This window comes from Mycteria americana (genome assembly GCF_035582795.1).
Source record: "Mycteria americana isolate JAX WOST 10 ecotype Jacksonville Zoo and Gardens chromosome Z unlocalized genomic scaffold, USCA_MyAme_1.0 Scaffold_30, whole genome shotgun sequence".
Taxonomy (NCBI): domain Eukaryota; kingdom Metazoa; phylum Chordata; class Aves; order Ciconiiformes; family Ciconiidae; genus Mycteria; species Mycteria americana.
This window is the reverse complement of record NW_027445437.1, coordinates 132,925-159,105: the sequence shown is the minus strand read 5'-3', so window position 1 is coordinate 159,105 and position 26,181 is coordinate 132,925. Positions and strand designations below refer to the sequence as shown.

At 42.9% G+C, this 26,181-nt stretch overlaps 1 protein-coding gene across 3 annotated transcripts in view; it reads right to left on the bottom strand.

The window, feature by feature from the left end:
* Positions 1–25,074, bottom strand: part of ME2 (malic enzyme 2) — a 33,438-nt gene extending 8,364 nt beyond the window's left edge. For 2 of the 3 annotated variants that reach the window (XR_012773556.1, XM_075489032.1), the window contains exons 1-11: positions 24,977–25,074; positions 17,389–17,514; positions 7,710–7,843; positions 6,167–6,316; positions 4,146–4,221; positions 3,222–3,383; positions 2,590–2,693; positions 2,149–2,258; positions 1,942–2,039; positions 777–890; positions 570–684 (exon numbers count right to left, since the gene is read on the bottom strand). Coding sequence is in view for 2 of the 3 variants with exons in the window: in XM_075489032.1 (XP_075345147.1) it covers positions 570–684; positions 777–890; positions 1,942–2,039; positions 2,149–2,258; positions 2,590–2,693; positions 3,222–3,383; positions 4,146–4,221; positions 6,167–6,316; positions 7,710–7,843; positions 17,389–17,496 (1,171 nt within the window). In the remaining variant the exon portion in view is untranslated. Of the gene's footprint in view, positions 1–569; positions 685–776; positions 891–1,941; positions 2,040–2,148; positions 2,259–2,589; positions 2,694–3,221; positions 3,384–4,145; positions 4,222–6,166; positions 6,317–7,709; positions 7,844–17,388; positions 17,515–24,961 lie in introns of all 3 variants that reach the window. The other variant, XM_075489033.1, reaches the window with a different exon arrangement.
* Between the last annotated feature and the right edge of the window lie 1,107 nt (positions 25,075–26,181).

Here is a 26,181-nt window from a genome sequence, read left to right as displayed (position 1 = left end):
CAGGTACTGGTGATCTGCAGTATGAAACAGCTCCTTCAAGCCATGCTGCTGGCAGATTCTGGCCAGAGAAGCTGACTCGGGGAAGGAAGGTCAGAATAAAAAAATTACTCAAGTTAGGGAACTCCTATAAAGCAGAAAATGCAGTGTTTGTGACTGCGCTCTCCCTTGCTGCTGGTGTAGGGAGTGTGGCTGGGAAAAAGGTTGTATTTTTGTCTTCCTGACCCTTAGTGCCCTTTCATTACAGTTTCAGTTCATTGTGGCCATGCAGGCTGTGAGAACATGCTCAGAGTTTTGTAAGAAAGGTCCAACACCAGCTGGACCAGGACTAGAGGAAGCAGTTAACAAGGACACAAGGTGCAGAAGGAGCACCACAGCTGCAACGAAGGATGCCTTGAGAGCTAATCAGCTCAGTATATTTTCAAGCAGAAAACTGACCTCACATTTTCATCTTATTTACACCAGCAGAAATGCAGATCACTGTCACCAACCTCCTTGGAGCCATGTTAGCAAATTAAATGCAGCAAATAACCAAATGATGGAAACACAGAAACAAAAATAACCTTACTTACCAATGATAGCTGAAGGCCGAAGTACATTCACTGCCTCGACAAATGTCTTTGGTATCTGCTCTGGAGCCTGATGCGTAAATGGTTCTTGATTGGAATCTACCTTTTGTTCTCGGCCCTATAGGTAAAAAGTTGATTATTTTTGTGAAAAGGACAGGGAAAGCACCAGCCATCTGTATTGTGGTATTTCAAAGCATGGTGCACCCCTACCTGAACCAGCAAACCGTATTTGTCAAACATCCATATCCTCCTGTAGGCTTCCTCAGCAGAAACACCACTTTCCATCATAGCCATAACAATGAGGTTTGCAATTCCCAGGGCAGCCTTGCAGATAAAAGGACTTTAATTTTTAACATGTCACAAAAGAGGTCTGTCATCACAAACACCACCCTGTTGAAGATCCCCACGAAAATCATCTAGTAAGTCAGCTCTGAATCACAAGCAGTGTTTGCCTAGATGGGGCAGGCTCCGGGGATCAACAGTGTCACATCTTCAAGCAAAAGAGAGAGGCAGCTCCTCTGAGTACTGTGCCCCCATGCCTATACCAGTTCAGCAGCCACAATAAAGCAGCCCAACCAGACAACAAGAACAAGTTAGTGCTGCAGCACTCCTGTCAAGAAACCACGGCGTAGTGTTTTGTGCCCAGCTGCTTTCCAAACCTCTCTCTGCTCCTGCTGCCTGTGATAAAGGCCTTGCAGACAGAGGGCAGAAAGTAGATGCTGGCAGCGCTTCCCTCCATGTCCCTTCTCTTGGCTCACTGCACAGGCTGCTAAGTCTGGCAGAAGAAATAAGGTAGAAGGAAGTGCAGAGCAGGGCTCAGTGCTCAGACAACACCACAACACTGGCCAATTACTGCAATCAGGACCTTCCCCAGCTGGAGAAATTTTCAGCTAATTAAGTTATTTTGTCAGCACCACAGAAGCAATTTTGCTGATACACCAAGAAGCCTGGTGCTGGTCCTGACACTGCTGCCCCTGTAACTAACTAGTGTCTGCTGCAAACAGCCACTGATTTAACTTACTAAGGAAACAGCTGTGTACTTCTCTCCAATGCTATAAAAATTAACAAGATGTTCTTACCCTCCTTCTTACTAAATCATAATTTTATGGTAAATTCCCCTTCAACTACACACAAGTCCCTGATGCTTTTTTCAAGTCCATGTAAGAAAGTGAACAACTTGAGTCCTTGCAAATGTTAAACACCTTTCAAATAGTCATCTTCAAGCAAGTAGTCCCTCCTGTTAATGTATTTCAGCTGGCCTGATACAAAAAGTTCTGCAATAGAATTCAGAGAATGTGAATCTCCACAAGTCCTACAGAACCAGAAAATACACAGTTAAATCTCCTGTTGCTCTAGAGCCCTTAAGAGAACTCACCTCTCCTGCTCCAAGGAACAGCACTTTCTGCTCTGCAAGTGGTTTACCAGTGGCTTTCTGTGCTGCCAGCAGTCCTGCCAAGGCCACAGAAGCTGTCCCTGTAAAAGCAGTACAAATTTAAGGTGAACTGAACAGATCTACACGGCAGATTATGGTTTTAGGCAAAGTTTCTACATATACATGAAGAAACATAAACAAAGGGTATACCTTGAATATCGTCGTTGAAGGTACAATATTTCTCTCTGTATTTTCTTAAAAACCGAAAAGCATTGTGGTTTCCAAAGTCTTCAAATTGGATAAGTGTGTTCTGGCCATACCTACAGAACATGGCAAATATTCCTATCACTAGACACATAAAGAAATACCATCCTTGGAAAACAAATCCTGCATGTAATCAATTATCTTTGGAAAGAGGATGTCCTCAGGCCTTTCACTGCTTAAAACAGTTCCATCTCCATTCTGTGCATATTTAACAGATGACTACAAGCAGCATGTTCCCGATCACAGAGAAAAATCACTACAGAGCCAGAAATACAGCCATGTCTCTTGACTTCTAGTCCTATCCTTATTCCTTAAATGACTATTTCAAGGACAGTGTGTTATTTTTTTTTTTTTCCATACTTCCGTGCAGAATATTCAGTGTCATACCTGTCTGTAATGGCTTCCATAAATTCATCAATTAGGTCATCATAGACCTGTGAGCGATCCCTTTTTTGGTATAGGCCCATATAAAATGGATCTTTTAAGAGTGTCTGAAAAAGAATAAATCAAAGGCAGCAGCAGGATGAATCACTTCCTCAATATACACTTTCCAGAGTTCACAGTAACACATTTCACACCAAAGATACTGCATTTATATAGCCACTGAAACTGCCTCCAGTCTATATCAATGTTAAGTAATTTCAGCTGGCACTTGAGGTTGGTGATGGCTGCTTTTAAAATGGAACAAATCAATACTGTGAACAATAAACTGCTTTAATAAATCTGATTCACATTTCCAGCTTCTTAAAGTCAGGTCAACCTGACTGTCTGTTTTACAGTGTTCCAGCATTCAAATTACTTCCAAATGCACCATTTCACTGACAAATTAACTGGCGTTTTTCAGTCACTGATACGTAACTGTATAGGGAATTCCAAATCATTTACCCTTACATAAAATATTTGGGTTTATCTTAAATAAAAGTGCTCAAATAAAAATCTTCTCTTATGGTACTAAGTACTCTTAAACAAATACTTTTCATAGGCATAACTTATGGCAGGCAAAGTTCAGTCAAACTCACTGTATTATCAGTTCCAACGTCGATGCACACGGGCAAGCATTTATCTGGATGTATTCCTGCACAGGCTGTATACAAACACAGTTTTCCTACTGGAATTCCCATCCCATACACACCTAGGTCTCCAAGACCCAATATTCGTTCTCCATCAGTGACGACAACAGCCTGAAAACAAAAACAGGTGAAATTATATATGATCACTGAAATTTTTAAAGTTTAGAACAATACCAGTTGTGGTTTTTTCCAGGAAAAAAATCAGGTACGTTTGCACAGTCAAAGAATAGATTACAAGGAATATTTTACTTGAACCAATAATGCTTAATGTTAGAATCTGCTATGCTCCTTTTCCTTGGCTGAAATCCACTGTGCAAATCCTTAAAAGGTAAGTGGGAAGGATCCAAGCTGCCATGTGGAACTGCAGCTTGTAACTTGGGTTTATGATTTCCACTTGTAAATCCAGACATCAAAAAGTTTGTGTAAGTATCATTCACCTCATCTCCCCTTGTGGTTCTTGACCCAACGGGGTCATACAGAATTTAATGGCAAAATCTGGGCCTCCCAACTACCACTTCTGTGTCCTAATCTGAGGACAAAATCACCTCTCCTACTGCTGTGTAACACAGTAAGAAAGACCCAAAGGTGCATCCCCCAACACCTTCCCAAAAGGTGGAATAATGAAGTAAAATAAAAAGTTTGGCAAGTCTAGTTCTCATCATCACTGTTTACTCAAACCATAAACCTCATATTTAGGATAAAACATCTCTTTTCAAGATACGCATTATCTTCATTAGCTGTATTTTGCCATCATCGTCAAACAGCTAAGGATGCATTATTTAGTATTTACAGTTCCATCAAATACTAACAAATCTTAAGAAGCTCAACTGAGATTAAGTAACAACTAGAAAAAAAATTATACAGTGGTAGTACCTTAACGTCGTTCTCTGGCCAGTTGTTCACAATTGACCTTATATGGCCTCTGTCTGAGATAGAAATAAATAATCCTCTGAAAGAAAAAAAAACAAAGCAGAAATATTTTATAGGTGGCAATTAGAAATGTCACCTTGCTTTGTAAAACTAAATGTCAAACAGTACAGTTTTCTTAAAATTGAAAGGGTTGCAACCACTGACATAAATCACTCAAAGGACAATTTCTAATACACAAGTCTATTCAGCTACTTTGACCTCTAAAATAAGAACACAGAGAAAACAGTTTTCATGATGCTACCTGGATTTTCCACTACTACAGATATTCACCTTTAATACTCCTCTAGGGCAAAACACCTCTGGTGTTAGCGTCAGACATGACAGGATCTATGCTCCCCTGTAAGGATATGAGAAGGGAACATCATCCTAAGCCTGGCTTTTTACCTTAGTGAATCTCTGTTCACGACATCACACAAGGTGAGGGGAGGGAAAAGAAAGGAGAGAGAAAGACAGGGACTGAGCATACTGTCTTCTCCAAGACCAGGAGAACAGTGCTTCCCACTGCTGAGTGCTGCTCCATGGGAACATGGGAGGGGAGGCAAAGGAGCAGAAAGGATCACAGGTGAAGAGAAGTGTCTGTACTTCTTCTGCTCAAGCAAGCCCTCTGTGGTTAGGAGAAAAGGGGGCATGAAAGGCTTGGCAGAGGTGGTAACAGATAAATTACCAACACTTGGAAAGTGCTGGTTCTGGGAAAGAAAGGGGCACATCCTGAGTTCGGGTCCATGCTGCTGTTTCTTGTACAGACAACTTGTAGAGGGGGACAGTTTTCAAACCAGTCTATAATACATACAGAGACGTGGAAGAGGAGAGGAAGTATGTGAGAACTAAGAGTACATCTTTCACATCCCCTGCCCCAGATCAGGAGCAAAACCATGAGCTTCTTACTGTCTTTCTCACAGCAGCCGCGCTGCGCAGCCGAGTGAGTCCTCGCGGCAGTGAAGGATTAGCCCTTCCTCCACACAGCACTAAAGCCCTCAAGCGAGAGGGCTCTAGAAATACGCTTTGAATTGCAGTGAGAGTATCATGGAAGTGAGCCGAAATGACTGCCAGCCTGAACGGGTTTCTTCAACACAGAGCTAATAACCTGAATGGTTGTTTTGAAGTCACTGCTGAACCCAAACCAGATCCCAGCCAGGTGTATTTACTGTGTCAGAATAACTGAAAGCTGACTCTTAGTAGCACAGCTTTAATACGGGGACTATCTGCACCCAACAGAGTCTGCTGAGCTACCATGAGTCAAGCCTCTCCCTTCCTGCTTTGCCAACCTCTCTCCTCACACGCTGCTCACTGGCCTCTGCTCCTGCACCCAAGATGTCATGCTGTGCTGCTCTGCAAAGCCTCGTGAGAATCTCTCCAGCACTGGGACCCTTTGCCACCAGCAGGAACACGTCCATCACGGCTTCAGTTCTGCCAGAGCCGCCGTTAGCCTGAGCTTCCTCCAGCAAATCTGCTGTACGGGTGTGCGTGTACTCGTGTTTCTGCCTCTGCGTAGGCTGCGTGCAGGGTTGCACAGGGGAATATATCTAATGAGCCTACCCGAAGTTACCGCTCCAGAGGCTGGATGACTTCCAGAAATCCCTTTCAATCTACATCTTCCTCTGAATGCTCTGTCCTAATACAGATCCTCAGACTCACAGATGCAATTTTGAGAGTTGGAGAAAGCCACAGCACCCTCCTCAGAATTAAAGAGCTGTATGGCATTCAGGAAGAGCTGGAAATGGGGCTGAAGCCCTGCACTTGTGGTATTTATGTGACACATTACCAGTTCTGTTTTCAAGTGTTCTGTTTTCCAATATAAACTGGGTCTTGAGATATTATTTAATGAACTTTTACTGCCCTGAATTGGCACAACTCTTGTGTAGCTGAATCCAAATGAAAACCAAATAAAACATTTCCAAACCTCAAGCAAGTACACAGAGAAAATGATAATAAAAGTAGCAGTAATACACATCTATTGTTCTTACTTTGGCCTCCTGAAGATGTGTCCATACTGGGTGCAGGCAAGGCCTACTGTTGGTGTGTATACAATTGGCATTAACCGCTCAATATCATCCTGTAATACCCTATAGAATAATTTTTCATTTCTCTCTTGGATTCCCATTATGTAGATATACCTGAAATCAAGCAAAAGAAAAAAAACCACTTATTGTTTCACATTTATGCTTGTTTAAAACAATGTGAAAAATGTCAAAGCAAAAAACAATTCAATGCTTCATATTATTTCTTCATTAAATTCCTGCTTCCACTCAAGTTGGGCTTTGAGCACTAAAAAGTTGGAAAAGAGAGAGCAGCAGTACTAAAAAGCTGAAATAAAAATACTGGCTATGACATACCATGCATGCTAACAACTTAATGCACAAACGTGCATTGCAATAAAAGATAACCCATGGATTTATTACAGGATGCAGCTGGGAGTCTCATTACTGTTAAAAAAAAATTATCAGTGAAAGAATTTTTCATCCAAAAAAAGTAAGGACCTGACAGTAAGGTCTTGTTAATCCTAACGTTAACACAGTTGTAAAACAAATTAACTCCTAACAAAAAGTTCATTTTGAAGGGCTTACCTAGGTGTGTAAATTAAACCCGCATTTTTTGCAAATTTACCTACCAATCTACCATGTATCAATTCATATTCAGTCTTGCTGACCCGACAATGTGAAGATAATGAATTAGCGATTTGTCTTAGGCTACAGCAACCGGGCACTTTGCCCATACAGATGACATGACTGTTTCAGATCAGCAGGTGACATGATGTGGATTTAAAAGTCATCTTTTGGTTTGCATGACAACAAAAGAGGTTTGATGTGGTCCAGTAAGCCTCAAACCATTCCAATGCCCCTCTCACCTTTAGGAGACTGCATATATTTACATGCAGATATACATAGGCATATATGAAAACAGTAACAGGATGCTAAAAACATGCCATTCTAAAAAAATCTAAATCAAAATCCTTCACATTTTTTTCACCAAACCAGTGGGTTAAACAAAAAAAGATTGATGTAAAAAAATTACCCATTATGAGACTCAATTCTAACCCTGTAATTCCTTTCTAGCAGTAACTACTGGATACGATAAACATAGTTTTTCATACCTAATTATCAAACCTTTGATTTACCTTCACTCTCACATATTTTTCTAACATGCACTAGCTGCCCCCTTCCGCCCCCGCCAATAGTTCCGTGCTCTAACAACCTGCCACCCAAATCTTACCTATTATAGAAATACATATTACAGCAAGGTTTGCAGCTTTGTTACTGGCTAACTCGTGCACATTCTTTTTCATTACCTTATGACTATGGAATATAAGAAAAAAGCTCCCCAACCTCGTTTAGCTGCATAATGAATCCACGATTGATGAAAGCAGTTTTCTGTGCAAAAGTGAAAATAGACTCCAACAACAAAAAAAACCCGTGGAGGCATAAAAACCTTGTTTGGTTATCCCCATGAACTATTTTACAGCAATTTCCATTTACTTGCATGACAAAACAAGGCCAGAGGAGTGCTTACTTTTCCAAGGGGTCAGTCATTTTTGCCAAATTCTTATGGAAGCGTAAGGCTTGAATGTCTTGTGTCTCTATTTTAGGAGGTAGAAGTCCTTGCAACCCAAGCATCTGTCGTTCAAGTAATGTAAAGGCCATACCCTGAAAGCAAGAGAGGTGAGAAATAATTAGGAGTTCTTCCTCTAGCATTTCTATTTATAATGTCTTTCTGTTTGTCATTTCAGACTATCCACTGCATCCTTTTCTCATGGCAGGTGCCACAGAAGGCAGGGTTTGGATATAGTTGCCTCTGCTGGGGTTCTCCTCATCCTTTGTGGGTATCCCTTTTGACCACAGCATTTCCACATCTCTGAGACCTCATGCTCTGTGCAAGATTTCATTTTCCTCTGTGAAACTGGAGAACAACCAAGAGATCCCACCACAGACAGGCTACAGTTTAAAAGCAAAATAACAGCTGCTTCTTGAATTGTTTCATAGGAACATAAGGTTGACCAGGAACATGTGGGTCACCCAGTCTGGTCCCTACAATCACGGACATTTAGTCCGGAGAGCTTTCTCTGAATTGCTCCATTTGCTGCTTTTTTCTACATACGTTTGGTAATCCAGCCAAAGTTACCGAATTGCCTTAATGCTCCTATTGAGATCACAATTCAACCCAAATCCTTCATTTCTACTTAGGGCTAGAACTAATCTATTCGTCTTCAACTGTAGCTGTCTAGTACCAAAAAGCCTCATTTGTAACAAATTAAGTTTCAGAAGAGTTAAACCACAAAAATAACCCAGCATTTCCATTCTTCTCTGTTTCAAGGTGGATGAAAAGTTTAATTTATTGTTATTTAAATACTAATTTGAATTATTTAACAATAACATTCAATAAAACTGGCTTTTCACTTAGTACACCTAACAGCCTGCTGTGAGCTACCTGCTAGTGGAAACACCTTCACAGGGCAGTCACCTCGAGGCATAACGTTGCAAAACATTAACTGATCCGAGTCCGGATTCACGGCCAACCTGGCTCAAAGTGCTGACCCCATTTCCGACAACAACTGACCCCACTTTTAAGTTTGCCACTTCCAAAAGGGCAACGATAAACTTTCCTTATTTCAGTTTATCCAGCCGGGTCAGTTCAGTGAATGATTAAATCAATACTTGTGAATGCAGGAGCTGAAAACCCAGGAAAGCCCTTGCTGTGCCAAGGCTGTGCACCAATCCGTGAGCAAAAGCAGAATCCGAAAGGAAAAGGTCTGCTAGTTGCAATGTTTTGAAGGAGATGGAAACAAGAAACATCATTTCTGCTCACTAACAACACTTCCTTTGTTTTCTAAAGCAGCTAGATTACAAAGCAAGAGCATGTTTTCTCAAATTTCCCCACGCTGGAAGCAGATTCTTACTGCCAAGTTAAAAAAAAAAAAAAGGTTTAAAAAAGCTTTCTAATGTTTGGTTTATGCCTTGTAATTACACTCTGAATTCATCCTGCAATCAGAAAAATCACAGGAAAAAAATTAATATTTTCCCACTTTAGAATAAAAGACAAATTCAGATTAGTATATATTTTCACCTCTGCTTATGTTTGAATAGACTTTCACAGGTATTTGTACAAAGCATGCCCATTAACAAAAAATCTCTAAATTAGAGTCTATACTTAGTGTAATTCAGCACACTTGAATGGTTTATAACCAATGTAACTACTCCTTAGGAAAAAACATAATTAAAATTATTAATATTTTAACATAATTTTGCTTTTTGTTTATTTAACCCACATTTAATATCAGTTGTTTTGAGTACACTGATTTAAGCAGTCCACCTGTTTTTCCATACTCATTCCATATGATGTTCTAAAGTAATGAAGTACTTGAAGAGTTAGAAAGCAAGAAAAAAAAAAAAAAAGAACAAAACCAAAAAACTTCAGTGTTTTGCAAAAACCACTTGCAAATACTTTCTTGCAAAAAACTGTAAGTATTTAACCCTAAACTAGATCAATGCTTTGTATTTCTGACAACCTTCCATGTAATCGATTTGACATTAAATACTGAACTCAATTTATCCCTTTTCTATCTGCGAATCATTCGCAAACCATTGTTTTCTTTCCTCATGTAACTGTTATTCTCAAGTATTCTTCCAATATTGTCTGTAAATAAATTTCAGATGACGGCTTATTCCTGAACTTTTTACCCTTGCTGCTGGTCTTTTGCTGGGTGTAACAGTCACTTTAGCCACATGGTAATTTGTCTGTAAACTGATTTGAATAATCCAAAACTTCCACTGAGAAGACGCCCATGTAAGCAGCACCGGCATGAGAAAAAAAAAGAAAATATCACGGGGTACACACACTGAATGCCATTTTTTTTTTCCTATATTGCAAAGGATCTACTTTAGTTTCACTTCTGCATACATCACAAGAAATATTGAAAGATTCTCTGGGAATGTAAATGCATCTTCCAAAGTTGCATGGAAGCGAACCATGTAAACACACATCTCGGTTATCTTCCCCTTTTCCTTAACTACCCCCTAACTTGCTACCATCAGCAGTTTATACCTTTTTAAAACAACCGTTTCTCAACACAAACTATACTTGCAGCACAAGTGATTTAGGATACAAAGCTGAGTACAGCTGGGAAACATCTGTAACATTTCAACTATTACTTTAGGCACTACAAACCCAAAAATGATGGCACAAGATTTACGATATTAAGAAGGGAAAAAAAAAACCACTTAGTCTATTTTCAGAAGATATATAAACACTGGTCAGTAAAGCCACTAATGTCACTAGCTTAAAGCATGTCAAAAGCCAGAACCCCTTCAGTGGTACCATACTGGCTACACTGACATTTTACTCTAAACTAACTGAAATATCCCACTAGCAAAACTTATGTCCTCCCCATCAGAAACTCTCAAGTCCCTTAAAAATAAAGTCTACCTAATTTCTAATTTCCACTATTAGCACGACACTGGGACATGGCTTTTCCTTAATTTCCTTGTACAGTGAAACCGGTGACCTTAAACTACCTGGGTCCTTAATAATATCAAATGAGCCCTGAGGTTAGTACTAAGCAGAACAGCTACCCATCTTTAATCAGTTTATTCACATTTTTTCCAGTCTATAGGCAACCTGGTTTTTCAGTGTATCTGGAGTTATAGTAACATTAAACACAGTGAATTCTTAAAGTGGTACTGAGTACTTCCAGCTGTTTATTTATGTGATAATTCGATCTTACCACATTAAAAGATGCTTTAATTTTTGCCCAGGCCTAACTCAGGAACCTGGATGCCATCAGCCTCCATACAGAAATTTAATCCTCATTCCAACTAGAACAGAACAAGTTTAGTCCAGAGCAGCACTATAAAAACCCCAGAGCCCTTCCAACACTTGCTGTATTCCCATTCATTATCTTTGTCCATGACCATCAGCTGCCTCGTTTTGGATTTGGGATTTCAGTTTGTTCCCCATACAGCACCTTGCAGGACAGAGATTTTCCTTAAACTACTGTGCCTAGGAGCTGCAGTATAACAAATTTCCTAGCCTTTTCCCTCATTTTATAAACCGTTCCAGTGAATCAGGAGGCACTCAACAATTTGCAGTGCTGGGACTGATGTTCTCAGAGGCACTTAAGATCCCAGTGCCTACTTAAGGGCCAAATTCCCTCTGGTTTCCACTGGAATTAAATACCTAAATATTGTAATGATTTGTGCTTAAGTCACAGGGATCACTTTTTGGTTTCCTTTGACCCACAGTGCCAGGTGTCCTTTCTCTGAGTGTCATCCGCTGACTTTCACTTAGATTAGTTTCTTTAATCCTCTTTACAGCTCAGAAAAAACAGGCGTCCTTTCTAAGACAGTACAGACAAAGCAGGGAGCACATCTAGGAGAAAACCCAGCACACTTCAAAGACCACAAACGAATGAATTAATATGCATGGACAAATTTATTGCAACAAAACCAACGTATTGCTGTGGGGAAAAAAAAAAAGCTAGTAAAATGAAGTGTGGATAGTTTTTTAGTTAAGACAAGCTCATATTGAATCACCACGTACTGTGCCTTTAATCCACAAACTATCTGGCACTGGCACCTCACTTTAGCCCTAACAACTGGGCTCTACTACACAAAGCGAATGGTGCTATAAATATCAGCATATAAAAATTCTAGATGCCTACTTTGCATGAAGGTGAAGAGGAGACCTGAATCCTGCAAGCATGATTTTTATAGCACCACTGAGTAAGTAATACTGAGAGGTTTCTAAGCAGAGAAGTACTAGTGGCGATGATTTTTTTCCCCACCTGCAAAGTCTTGCAGGTATATATAGAGGAGGGGATACTTTTACCTGATACCGTAAATACTCTCAAGCATTCTGAAAACCTGTACAGTTTATAACAAATAACCCATTCAAAGCCCCTGATAAAGATGTAAATGCAGAATATATTCAAACATGCCACTGTTCGGAAAATGAGTTAGCCTACTTCACAGGGAAGATTTAATCAAATGGTTTTCATGTACCTTCTAATCATTGTTATAACATATTCAGCAGTATATCGTACGCTTTGAAGTAGCATCATAAACGTTTTTAATAAAGTAGATTTTACATTGAAGAGCAGCAGTCCACAATCCACTCTGCTTCCTTTTGCTAAATCACAAAGTTCACTATTGCACAACATGTCTCCACTGCAAATTAATAAAGTTCACTCATATGAATCAAAGGTGTATGTGCTATCTCAACCACAGATTCAAAGTTTCTCTGTGTTTATCAGAACAGTGTAGAATATGGAAATCTCCTTTGATTTATTTCCTCCTTCATTTTTTAAACTCAATTTCCTATCTTTATTCTTCCAGAAACAGCATAGTCTATATACTGGAGGGTATGGCTGACACACCACAGCAATGTACTCCCTGCTGAACTGTGAAATGACCCAGACCTTCCCCAGGTTATTAAGCCTTTAAAGACCTTAGTCTCTCTGCAGGCAAAGATGCCACCAGTTCTTGTACCGCCTATGTATGTGTGGAACCAGATGTAAATCACTTTGGCTGCTGAACCAGACTTAGCTAACCCACAGTAGCTCTCATTTACTAAAGATGTGGCTTCAATTAACAGCATTCCCTTGCAGAAAATGGGAGAAAGTCAGAAACAGAAAGCCATCACACACCAGCAAGAAAGTCATCCAGCCTCTCTAGGGTTTGTTTCCAAGCACCAACGGTTATGGTAAAGCTGTACATTGCAAATCACGAGCATGATGGACTGAAATGGTTCATCTACACCGTATAGCATCACTGAACACCTCAAAGACATTTCATTAAACTGCTGTTTTTCTAACTGAGCAGATGCCACGCTTTTGTTCTCCTTTAATAGCATTAATCCTACAATAAAAAAAAGAAATCCAAAAAATGAAAAAACAAGACAGCTTCCTTCCTTCCTCCACCCACCATCCCAGCAGCTCATGAGTCCTGAGCAGAATAGCTGATCTAAGTTAAATGAGGTGCAATACTACCTCCCACCTTTGGCACTTGTAGCACCTTTTCAGACAGATGATAAAAGCTGGTTACAGATTAAACAGTTCCATCTTTCCACATTTAATTCCCTTTAAAAGCATGCAGATCTCAAGGAAGTTGACAAAAGGTGCAGCAGCTGCAGATGCATGCCCATGCAACCTCCATCCAACGATCCCTCCATCTCCAAACCAGTTGGGCAGGACACTAAACTTGTGGTGGGACTTTTGGGCTGGGTGTGCGCACGCAAGGAAACTAGCAGTTTCTATCAGTTTCCTTCTCCACATCCTGTTTATCCTGGTTTCCCCAGGAAGGCAGACAGGCATTGCATATTCTACACCCTGGCTGCTCAACCCAGCTGACACAGTCTAAAAAGTATTAAAAAAAAAAAGAATCAAATGTGTCAAAAAACAGCATGGTGAGAAAGGGCAGTGGAAGGGGAAAGGGAACATCTGCTTTTAAATCTTCAAGTTTGTACAATCTTTCTTCACATTCTCTTGTCCTATCCTATTTATTTTGTCCAACTAGCTTTAACTTTGGGTTGGGTTTTTTTTGTTTGTTTGGTTTTTTTATTCTGAACTGGAAACACACTGTTTGGATATTTGCCAGAAGTCAGTGAGGCCACGTACATCTTTGTGAAGAGAAATGGTTCTTTAAACAAAGGCAATCTATCAGAGTTTCTGGAAGTATTCAGTAAGGCATAGATGAAAATAAATTGCACTGAAAAAGCTGGGAATGAATACAGATAAAACTCTGATTAATGGTCTAGGTAAATACAAGATACAAGAAGATGACTACCCATAGGGAAGATAGACACTGGGACAGTTCGTCAGGAATCGGTCTGGGATTAAACTGCAACTTCTGACACCAACAGTGAACTCTTTAAAAATTTATCACGTATTCCCACACACATGTGCCCAAGCACATACATACGTACAAATATGCATGCATGCATGTGTGTGTTTAATGCAACGTCCTAAAGATATCTGCTGAAGCTAAAAATTTGGGAGGCATTGTCTGTACAACAGAATGATATTAAAGAATGAAATAACCAAACAATATTGAGGAACAGAGTAATAGAAAAAGGGGTAATGGAATCGACTGTACAAAATACAGTCACACACTTAGAGAGTAACAAGAAGAACTGATGCCACAAGGTAGAAAAATCACCAACTAAAATACAGGAAGTGTCACCAACTATTCAGAGTCACAAGTTTGCTGCAAGCACACAGAAAGCAAACATATAAATAATGTTACAGGTCATGTGTTTCCAGTGAAGATAAAGACAGACTGATGCCACTCTAGATGGCCAAATGGACATTGCCAAGGTCAGGGATCATCTACTCCATCATCTGTTCTGCGCTGGAAGAAGTAGTTCTGGCCCTTTGAGTGAGAACTTGAAGCATTCCCACAATATAAACAACAATTTAATTGCCAGTACTAAACAAATGAGATTGTTAGAACAGTGTTCTCAGCACCCAACAAGCCTAAAACGCTGCCTTGGCATAGCAGGGATCTCCAGCAGAATAAAAGGTCCTGAAGCCAATTAACTGTAATTTGAATCCCTGTCACAGAGCAGAAATCAAACATCATGGAAGATCGTAAATATACATGGATGTCAGCAATGCGGTTACAGTATGTTCTGCAATTGTTTGGCTGCAACAGCAAGGGCATTACTGATATAGCTCATGACCTTTTCTGAGCCACCCTGACAATAAACACTTGAAAGCTGGCTTTCAAACATAAAAGCCCAAACCAGTTGACGTAGGTGTAGTACACACCTGCAAGAGACAGGTAAGGATGGGAAAGAAAAGAAAAAAACAAACGGTAAGAGAAAAACCTACTCCAATGGCAAAGAACAGGAGAAGATTAATTTGCAAGAGGGGAAGGGGTGGTCTTCTGTTAGTGATGCTGCCATCTTGCGGTTCTTATTTCAGGGCCCACGTACATTAAAGGAGACCAAATGTTCCACAGAGTTGACAGGGACTGTAAAAACTAAACATAAGCAACTAAAACACAAGTCATAAGATGATGATCTCAACAAGCTGCCAGCAAGAGATAAAGCCCTTTATCTGTGCCTGTATGCATATGATATATGTATGCACGAGGCACTTGAAGGCAAGAAAAGCACAAAGGGTAAAGTGCTTTCCGTATTTAGTCAATCATTTATTTCTCTGCTGAATTTCCAAAATATATTTCTATACAGATATTGCACCCAGTGTCAAGCAGTATCACTTAACTAGCTCACAGATCCATTCAAACAGGTGTCAGCCTTAATGACAGACTGATACAACAGAGCCAAACAAATGTGGAAAGTTCTTTTTCCTCTCACAAGTATAATTTCTTGGATACATTAAAAAAATAAAGAAAAGCAACTGCTATTAATAAGCAGCTCTCTGTTCTTCCCTCCTCCTCAAAAAACCCCATTAAAAATACTGCATTGTGCTCAGTCCACCAGAGAATTCCAGGCTTAACAACAACAAAAAAAATTAGAAAGATATTACCACTAGAAAAACAGTCAGAAATGACCCATTGTTTTTGTTTCTGAATACTGTTGCATAATCAGCACTTGGAAAAGCTTACAGGGCTTGAAATAATTTCCACTGGCTTGTCAAAGTGTTTATAGCTCAGAAAAGTCTCGAGATAATCTGATCTCGACAAATCACACCAATCTATTCTTTTCTCCTTCCCCAACACAGCAATCCCAATTTTATTTTTGCAGTCAGGCAGTCTCTAACTTCTACAACTCTCTCTCTCTATATGCAACCTGCATTCATGCAGTATCAAGGCATCTCACATTACACTATACTGTACAAGAAACAGTAAGAAACATGACTACAGGTCTACATTTTGTCTTCCTTTCTTTTCAGGACACTCAGGAATCACTTTTGCCAAAAGAAACATGAGCAATTCTCCCTGTAGTTACGGGCAGGACACAAAGAGATGCAGCTTGCAGTTCCTAGCTTGACATCCTCCCCAGATATTTTGAGCCCACTGGCCAACTTCTAATTCTGACAAAAAGAGAGGAACAAAGAAAAGAAAAGGGGGAAAAAAAAAAAAAGATTTTGCTGTGCAGAGGAAAGAGCCAGCCTAGCCCTTCTGCTGAGAGAAAGGCTCGGGGTTATGTGCCTTGTTTGCCAGCTGGCCAATTTATAGCAGTACGTGCTTCTTTGCGTCTCGGCAAAGGGGACATGGGAAGGAGCTAAGAATACAGGGGGAAAGAAGGAGCCAGGGTCATGGGCAGAAAAGGAAGGAAAGGAAATTTACAGCAAAGGGGAAATATAGGGCATTACAGGAGGGGGAAAAAATAAAATCAGAGAATGGTGAAGAGGAGAAAAGCCAGACATTAAAAGCATAGGATAAAACTATGGAAGTCCAGCTTCCGTAGCTCCATTGCTCAGGAAATACCCTGTCAGAGACAGCTAGATTTGTCACCTTTCTTGGCTACTTTAGACATCTCGGATCAGCTACCAAAAGCCCTCATCTCATTTCTTACTAGTTTTAGTTTACACATCAATTGTTTCCATATTCCTGAAGCCTACTACTACTCCGGGGAAAAAAAGAGATTGGAAATAAGAAAATTTTTGTGAAGGACAGAAAAAAAAAGCTACTTTCTTAGGAGAGGTTCCTCCCAATGCATGGAATTAACATAATGTCTCTGCCTCCCAGCTAGCTCCATTCAAGGCTTATTTTTAGATGCTCTCTGTCCGACTCTCTGCACAGGGATGTTTCTTACTGATATGGCTCAGTCCCAATTCACAGTCGTGCAGGAAAAAGCCAGGACTAGGACAGAGGGGCTAACACTTTCTATCACTAGCAAGACTGAATTCAGAATTAACTTTTGCAAACTATGAAATAAGACTCTATCTGCTAAAGCTTTACTTCAATTCTCAACCAGCCCAAAAACTAAGCCAGTAATCAGCAAGAATCAGCGACTCTTCATTTGGCACAAGGAAGCAGCAGCATTGATTGCGTAAGCCACAGCAAACCAGGGGAAGCGCAGGCTGACAGAAGCAGAAGGTGTTATTGGATGTCTTTGTACTGTAGGTGTCCATGTAGTAAACTTGAAACCATCACTGACTCCTCCATCTTCTGTACCCTTTTTTGGCTGTGGCCCAGTACACCTCCTGGAGATGGTTTAACCCTGGAACAAGGTCCATGGGACAATTACCGGATGAAGATAAGATATTTGATAATCACACACTACCAACCTTGTTTGTTCGTGGGTTTAACATCAGTGGCTTGCCTTTTTCTTTCGTATGTGCGCTGCGACATGCCATTGCACAGGGAGCGACAGCTACTCTTAGCCGGGAGAACATTTTTTTTTTATACTGCACCTGGGAAGAGGAAAAGAACATAATTCAGATACAGAGGCAGTGGGACTAATGTTCATATTTGTAGGCCATCTGTTGTAAAAGAAATAGGTACATGCTAGATAAGACTCTTTGCTCTAACACCGTGATAATAACAGTGCAAAATTGCCTTGCAGCAGCCAGAAGAAAGAAAAAGGAAGGCTTTACAACAATGAGAGCACATGAGTGAGTGGAGAGAACATATGGGGATACTAATGTGAGCTAGCATTATGCTGCGGGCTGCAGTCAGCCAGCATTCACTAGGTATTGCCTTATAGCTGCACCGCAAACCCAGAGCAGAATTGCCATTAGCAAATATTAACCTTCTGTGGTGACCCGTGCAACTGGCACCAGTGCAAATACCAGGGAGGACAGAATGACTTGGGCTAGTGCAGCAAGAAAATTTAAGCTGAGTTTCTCCAACAGCTTTCTTACAATGAAATCTTGTGGCCTAGGCAACAGAAAGGAAAGAAACTACGTCTATTAGCATATTAAAACTAGATTAGAACAAAATATAGAATTAAACAGTCAAAAAATTCACTGAACTCTGGATTCCATGCTTAGATTTTTTAAATTCCAAACCTAAAAAAAAAAGGTTCCTTTCAGAGAGAATATATCCTTTTCAATAAAGGATATGTTTCCCTAACAAAATAAAAAATTTGTTACTACCACTCAAAAGCTTAGTTCTTAATCTCACCAGGTGATAAACACTCTCAAACCCATTTTATTCCGCTATTAATTGCAAGCTCTTTGGTGCAGAAATTATCATTTATTACATGTTTGTATAACGCAGTACCACCAGGGAATGTGTACTGGACTTGTCTCTAAACTTTATTTCACCAACACAGAGAGACAACAGCAATCACAGCGAGACCTTACACAGGACCACGGCCTGCATGAAGACACATTAAGATGGCAGGCCAGAAAGGACAGATGTACATAGCTCGGACGCAATATCGTGCAGAATCCTGACATGGGGAGAAGAAAAAAAATAGATCCCTTTAGCAATAGGCCTAATACAGTCAGCAGAGGAAGGCAGAGATCCAGGATCAGCATGGCAGGGAACCCCTCTCCCTCTCCATTGCAGCTGGAGTGGGTGGGGGACCCCGCAGCCGTTGCTCCATCATCCCCTGGCCCAGCTATATGTTCACATCCAAGACACACGCAAGGACAGTAAAGCAGGTATGAGACATCTTTAAGGAATGAAATGATGCATGATTTGGATTTTTTTATTTCTTCCAGATGGAAGCCAAAATTAGATTAAGGAACAAAACTTCATTATCTTAAATATAGCCTGAATACTTTAGAAGACCTTTCTATAATCAAATTTACACATAATCAGCTTTTAAGGTGGCAGACTGATCTTACAAGTTACAATCTGAGGATTTTCTTCAAAATCTTTCCAAGCATTAAAAGAACATGCAAACATTTAATGTTTTTCATCATCAGTTATACCCAAGTTTCTCTTCTACCCATTATAAAGCGTAGAGGAAAGCAGCGCTGACATTCAGCACGATCCCTTTCTCTCATCCTTTATTTGTTTGTTTAGGCCTTGCAATTGAAAAAAGTTCCACCCAAACCCCATGTGTTTAGTTGTTTTGTGGTAAAGAACATCAATTTACTGTGTGGAGACAGGAGGAATGGAAGCCTTGCCAGCACTACAAACAAATGTTGCTTTTAACATGATAATTCCTCCCTAAACCAGCTAGCAGTGGACTAAACACAGCTGGTCTGCCAGAACCCAAGGCAACTGAAAATCAACATCAGATAAGCAAAATTAATTTTGTGCTGCAAAACAACCAGCCTTTAGGAATGGCAAATTCAGTCTTAACTGTTTTTAATTCTGATTGCTCATTTGCCATCGTTACACAAGTGCGAGTCCATCTCCTCGTGCATGAGGCTAAAAATCATCTGTGATTACAGCATGACAGCAAACCTCAGCCTGCATCCCGTAAGTCTGGTGTTAGGGTGGCTTCAATCTGTCATGAGCAAATACTGTAAACAAGGAATTAAAAAGTAGGCCAAACACCACACCTTACCTTAGTCTAATTAAATTCAAATTACTTCATTGCAATTAATGAGCATTTAAGAACCAAACAAGATTGTGGCCCAGATTTCTCCTAACTTGATCAATTAACTCTCTAATCAACAGGAGAGAAAGAGACTTTTCAGGGGTGTGATTCAAATCTTGCAAATACTTTCTTCTCTCCTCTGTGAGAGAGGAGACTGGCTCCTTTCTGAGGTGCCATACAGGCACCTAAAATGATTCTCTGGGTGGAGGTATCTCAGATGCATACAGCACGTGGGAGGAATCAGGCTTCGTTTTCCCTTTCAGTCCCTCTCTTTAGATCCAAGAGATAGGATCCCAGTTAATTTATATCCAGCATAAAACCTGACTGGTTACTCAGTCCTGAGCTCTCCTTCCCCTGCTTTTCTAATTGTTTCCTGTTTCTGTTTCATCTCCCATCTTGCCCATCTCCTCTAACTCCTTTTGTTACGGACTTTCAAACATGTTTTAGCAAGAATCTGCCTCCAAAACTCACCTTAACGTGACTTACCTTGAAACCGCAAAGCAAGCATCCTTCCCCATCCCCTGTCCGTACCCTGCTGTAGGAGGGCCAAGAGCTCTGTGCTTTGCTCGCATGGCCATGGCCCTCCACGACTCACCTACCCTCTCCTCCTGGCTCTGCCGGCCACCAGCTTGGCAAGAACAAGTCACCCATCTGCCCAGGTCCTTCTGCTTCAAAACTCCTAATTCCTCCTCAAGAATCACACAGGACAATCCAGTAACCTGTATGATTAAAAATCAAGGCTACATCTATACAAGCCACTAGTAGTTTAATGCTTTTGAAAACAGAGCTCCCAGGCTGACTCTGCTCAGCCCCAGCCGAGGCTCACAGGACAGCTTGAGCCAAATACAGCACCGGAGTAGCCATAAAACCAGCTCACAGCAGGAGTTTGGGATTACAGCTAACAGCTTCTCAGATGAAAGATACAACCAGACAATAAAAATACTTTAGATGCAGCACAGTCCAACTGACAGCCAATAAGATGCCCTGGGCAGCTCCGCTTCTGCTCTGGACTTGTGGAAAAGGAAGAACGGACACGAAGCCCCATGGCCGGTGGCTCGTATTTACCAGCCCTGTTTCTGGGAAGCACTTCAGGCAGATAGCAAGCTGCAAGGACAGGTCTGGAAGAAAGGTCCCCAAACTGATACCTGGTTTCAAGGAGATGAAACGGTTGGGTCATGCTGCTTTGTGGGAAGGTTTTTAAATGGTTTATGATCGGTTTTGTAGAAGAGAGACCAGGCTTGAGATGGTGGTACTTAAACCATACAAAAAAGGAGAGATGATTTTGACAGTAGAGGCTGATAGAGAAGGGGGAAGGATGTCAACTGAGGAAAAGACGGGGGGTTGCAATGATGTGAAAACAGATACAGAGAGGACTGAGGTTGTGCAATGTCCTGCGAGAAGGAATTAGGAAGAAAGCAAAGGAATTGAAAGAGGAATAAAATTCCTGCTGAAACGTGTGTCAGCATAACCAGAACACGGATTTCTTTTCTTCTTTTAGTACTTGATAATGATAAAGACTAAACAAGACTGTGGTGCACCACAGACTTAATCCACTACAACTGGTAATTTTTGACTTATTACCACATACATGCTGTGTCACAATTTAAGAGAATTAAATTCTTCACCATACCAGACGACAGCTCTCTTCTGTGCCTTATCAGGAGGCATCTGGCCAGGTCAAACTAATTACAAATACTGCACAAGTGCCCTTATCTAGGAGCAAATGTTTCGCTGCTGCAATTATGGATTTGTTAAATTGCAAAAGCTACTTTTTAAGGGAAAAGTTCATGATACTTTTAAAAGGTACAATTACATTGCTCAGAGAGTCAGGAAGCCCACTGTCAATCAAAGCAAGGTCTGCTTCAATTACTGCACAGGCTGGCTGACTTGTGGATTATGCCTTAATACTAAGGAGTATCTCTCCGTGGAGAGCAACTTACGCTTAATGACTTTGCAGTCGTCCTTCAGTTTGAAGGATGGCTAAACATAAATATACTTCAAGTATTCCTGAAATTCTGCGTAAATGAACAGTTCCAGTCTTTCTTTCACATACAGAAATTATCAAGACCTGTGTGTTAACAGGAGCTTGTTCTTAATAACACAAACCGGGATTATTAATCCAAGACCATACAGGCCTCACAGAGTTTCCAGTCTTTCTGGCTTCGACTGGTTTTGGTTTTTTAAGCACCAACGCTCTAGGGCCAACAAACATTTTCTCTTATATAGCCACAGCAATCTATCCTGTGACTCTGTACTATCCCGAGTCTGGTGTGGATGCACAATTGCACTCTTTTTTTTTTTTTTTTAAATAACCAGACAAGCCTTGCCTACTCAAGCATGACACAAACCAGGCACATACTAGCTGGCTTCATCACTTCAGTAATGATAAAGCAGTCTAGAATTATTACATTAGGCAAGTACCAACTATAAATGTGTCTCCCAATGAGACTTTTACTTAAAGAAAGAAGCTTTCCCTGCACCCGCCACCCTGCAGCACTGCAGCGTGTGCTTTGCAGGTCACGGGGGAAGGGGGCACTTCCCATTTCACAACGGGAGTACCCCAGCGCGTACATGTGCGGAGGAAGGAGCAGAGAGATGAGGCTGGGCGACGCAGTTCTGCACAGCAACTCAGCACCTCAGACTCCTGCGCTGACCAGATGCTGTTGGGGGACGTTAGCAGAAAATGGTGGTAATAATATTTCAGGTTCCTTCCAGCAAAGTCCTGAGCTGTCATTTTAAAGGACATTTCTAAGGTGCCTTGAGATCTGCAAAGTAAAAGGGGGGGGTGTTACTAATAAAATGTTCGGCAGTGGTGAGCGGGTCATTTTGGAAGCAGATCTTGAAACTACTTTTCTTCCCTCTTATTCTGAGGCAACCAATTCAACAAGGAAAAAAGTTAGATGCAGAGTACTTAAGCAGAGTAAGTTCACAATTTGAGGCTTGAAACATTCAGCAAATAAAGCACACAGGCAAATTCAAATGAGACTAATTTCAGAACACCTTTGTAAAAAGAGCACATATTCTCTACATTACTCTAACTTACAATATTAGCAAACTTCTCGCAGCACAACTAGAAAGTAGGACTAAGTTGTTTGGTGTTGGAGTCTTGGTTCATAAAAGCTCCTACCACACAACCTACTTTTTTATACATTAATGGATCTAACCTAAATATTCTTCTTAAGCATCAGAAAGTCCATTATCTTGTATGGTGGAAACTGCAGCAGCAGTATTTTTGGCCTACTCTGACAAGATGTATTTGCATTCTTGATTTTATGCCACTTGTCTCACTGGGAGGGCTCCCAGTAGTAAAGCTAAGCGCATCTATATATGCGGGACAAAGGCCTTAACCTGCAGAATCTTCAAAAATATTGCAGAATAGTACATTCCTCCAAATAAACAGAAAGCCACTGTTGCTTCATTCTGAAGAACTGGTACGCAGCTGTATTAGAGCTGTTTTCTTAAAAAATACAGATTTTTTGGATACAAGTTGCGAGAGAAACAAGGATGTTCTCAACAACTGCTACACACTTACAAAAGGGAATTCTTCCTGGGAGAATAACTCAGCAATAAGCACGGAGAAACTGAGCTGCTTGCTAGTTCAGTAACTATCAGGTGAAGCATAAGCCTGTCAACCACTTATAAACCTTGGTGTGCACTACAGTTAGGACTTAAAAAAAAAATCCTGCTTAAATTACAGAAGAATCTGAAAAACTGTCCATACGCAATTAGTTACCAGCCCAAGTAACAGCGAAGTGTTCCTTCTGCTGCAATAAAGGTGCTGCCACCAGTAGTAAAGATGAACATTTAATTGGTACTCACTCAAGCACGGCACACTACCACGCATTTTGACAGCTTCTTTCTTAGTTTGCAGAAGAAAAAGCTTCAACTCTTGCCTGCGCTCACGCTGCTGACTCATAACGCTACAGCACAGGATTATCAGAAGTCTTGTTCTGGGACTGTAACACACACTTTCTCTTAAAATACATGCTCAGGCTAACGTTCTATAGACCTGACCACACCTAATAGAGCCAACAACGCGTTAGACACTGCTGGCTGCACACACACATGGATTACTTGCAGAGTTTCATATTCTGCCTAGCTCTTTGTATTACCCATGTGTCTATATGCACATATAGAAAATTTCCCTTTGCTGTGCACTACTTTTTGGAATTAAGACCACAAAGATACCAAATAGTTAATAGCTTGCTTGGCTGCAATATCGTCCCTTTTTTATCAGCCCTTTGTCAACATTGTTGTATGTTTTTGGGTTTCTTCAAGTAGTTAGAGATTCGTGCCATGACATAACACACCAAGTTGCTCAGAGACCAGCACTTATCTTGCACCATTTAACGTTACGGTGCAGCGAGACCAAGAGAAGCACGGGACCTGCGACGGTAGCATTTCAAACAGCCACCGCCACTTCTTTTAACAAATAGCCGAGAGGCAAAACCCAAGGACCACAGAGACCAGCTCTAAAAATACCAGGCAGCCTGACAGTGTTTCCTCTTCCAACACCGCACCAGCAGCTCTGACTTCCCAACTTTTACTCTCTAGCTTTTAGGGCCGCGCCATAAAAGTTCACCGCAGGTCGAAAGTCGGCATGGGGATGGTCGGCCAACGTTGAGGAGCTGCAGAAGTAGCTGTGCCCTGAATTTGGGGACTCTGGGGGAGCGTCCTCCCAGGTTTGACCCGGGGAGCTGCTACAAATAAGAGGGGTTGTTCTCGGAGAGTGGCAGCTGAACGTGTCACCCATTTTGACAGCTGGTAAACACGCACCCCTGCACGGCTTAGGCAGGGCACGTCCTGTTTCCTCCGAAGCAAAACAGCCGCCCTTCGTGTTTTCCACCTGCCGCCGGGGCCGGCCAGGCCGAGGGCAGCGGGCCGCGGCAGGCGGGCGGCCTCCGCTGCCCCCGAGGGGGCTCCCCGCAGCAGGCCGAGCCTCGGGGCCTCCCAACAAACGGAGGGGGGAGCGGCGAGCTGCTGCTTTGGTGCGACTTCAGTCGGCCCCAGGGGACCGGACCGAGGGAGACGGAGCTCCCTCCATCCCCCTCCCCGCTCCCGGGTGGGCCTCGTGCCCCCTCACGGCAGGACGGGGCTGGCCCCCCGCCCGGGCCCGCCCGGCCCCGGTCCTGCCCACCGCACACCTCCGGCTACAGCTCGGTGGCACGCTCGGCCAGGGCACGAAGCGAACGCCCTCTCCTCACCCTGGCGTCAGGGCCGGGGGAGAGGCTTCAAGGGGGGGGAGGCACTCGAGGAGGAAAGGCGGCAAGGGTCGAGGTTCTGGAGAAAACGCCCCCAAGATACGGGTTTGTAAAGAGACAGAGGCCTTTCGTACGCCATTGCAATTGTAAAATTGTTACCAGAACGGGATCTACCTCCTCCTGCGGCTGCTGCTCTCTGAGTGATGCTGGCCGAGGACCTGTTTCTATTGTGCAACAGCAGCTCCCATCCGCCGGAGCTCCGTCCGCCTCGGAACCCACCACTGAATGGAGCAAACAAGGAGGCACCAGGGAGGGACACTCCGGAGGGCGGGGCGTTCCCCATGACTGGCAACCCGACTCAGCCAATGAAAAGGAAGCCGGCTCGCCGGCCGACGGCCGCGCTCGGCCAATGAGCCTTCTTCCCCGCGGCTCCCCGCCCTGACCGAGGGGAAACCGGGACAGGCGCGGTCGGGCGCGGCCTGTTATATGTTAATTAGGCCAGGAGCGATAGCGAATCAGCGTGGGGGGGCGGGGCGGGGAGCCCGGCGCCGAGGGGTGGTGCTTCAGGAAGGGGGCGGGGCGAGGGGTTGTGTGAGGGGACCGGGGCTGTGAAGGGACGGGGGTTATGAGAGGGGGTTGTGAGGGGACCGGGGCTGTGAGGGGACCGGAGCTGTGAGGGGACCGGGGGCTGTGAGGGGGGTTGTGAGAGGGACCGGGGTTGTGAGAGGACCGGGGCTGTGAGGGGACCGGGGCTGTGAGGGGACGGGGGTTGTGAGGGGACCGGGGTTGTGAGAGGACAGGGGCTGTGAGGGGACGGGGGTTGTGAGGGGACGGGGGTTGTGAGGGGACCGGGGTTGTGAGAGGACAGGGGCTGTGAGGGGACGGGGTTGTGAGGGGACGGGGGTTGTGAGGGGACCGGGGTTGTGAGAGGACGGGGTCTGTGAGAGGACAGGGGCTGTGAGGGGACCGCGGCTGTGAGGGGACCGGGGTTGTGAGAGGGACCGGGGTTGTGAGGGGACCGGGGTTGTGAGAGGACCGGGGCTGTGAAGGGACCGGGGTTGTGAGAGGACGGGAACTGTGAGAGAACGGGATCTGTGAGAGGACCGGGGCTGTGAGGGGACGGGGTTGTGAGCGGACCGGGGCTGTGAGGGGACCGGGGCTGTGAGGGGACCGGGGTTGTGGAGGGACCGGGGCTGTGAGAGGACCGGGGCTGTGAGAGGACCGGGGTTGTGAGGGGCCCGGGGCTGTGAGGGGACGGGATTATGAGGGGACGGGAACTGTGAGGAGACGGGGGCTGTGAGGGGACCGGGGGCTGTGAGAGGACAGGGGCTGTGAGGGGACGGGGTTGTGAGGGGACCGGGGCTGTGAGGGGACCGGGG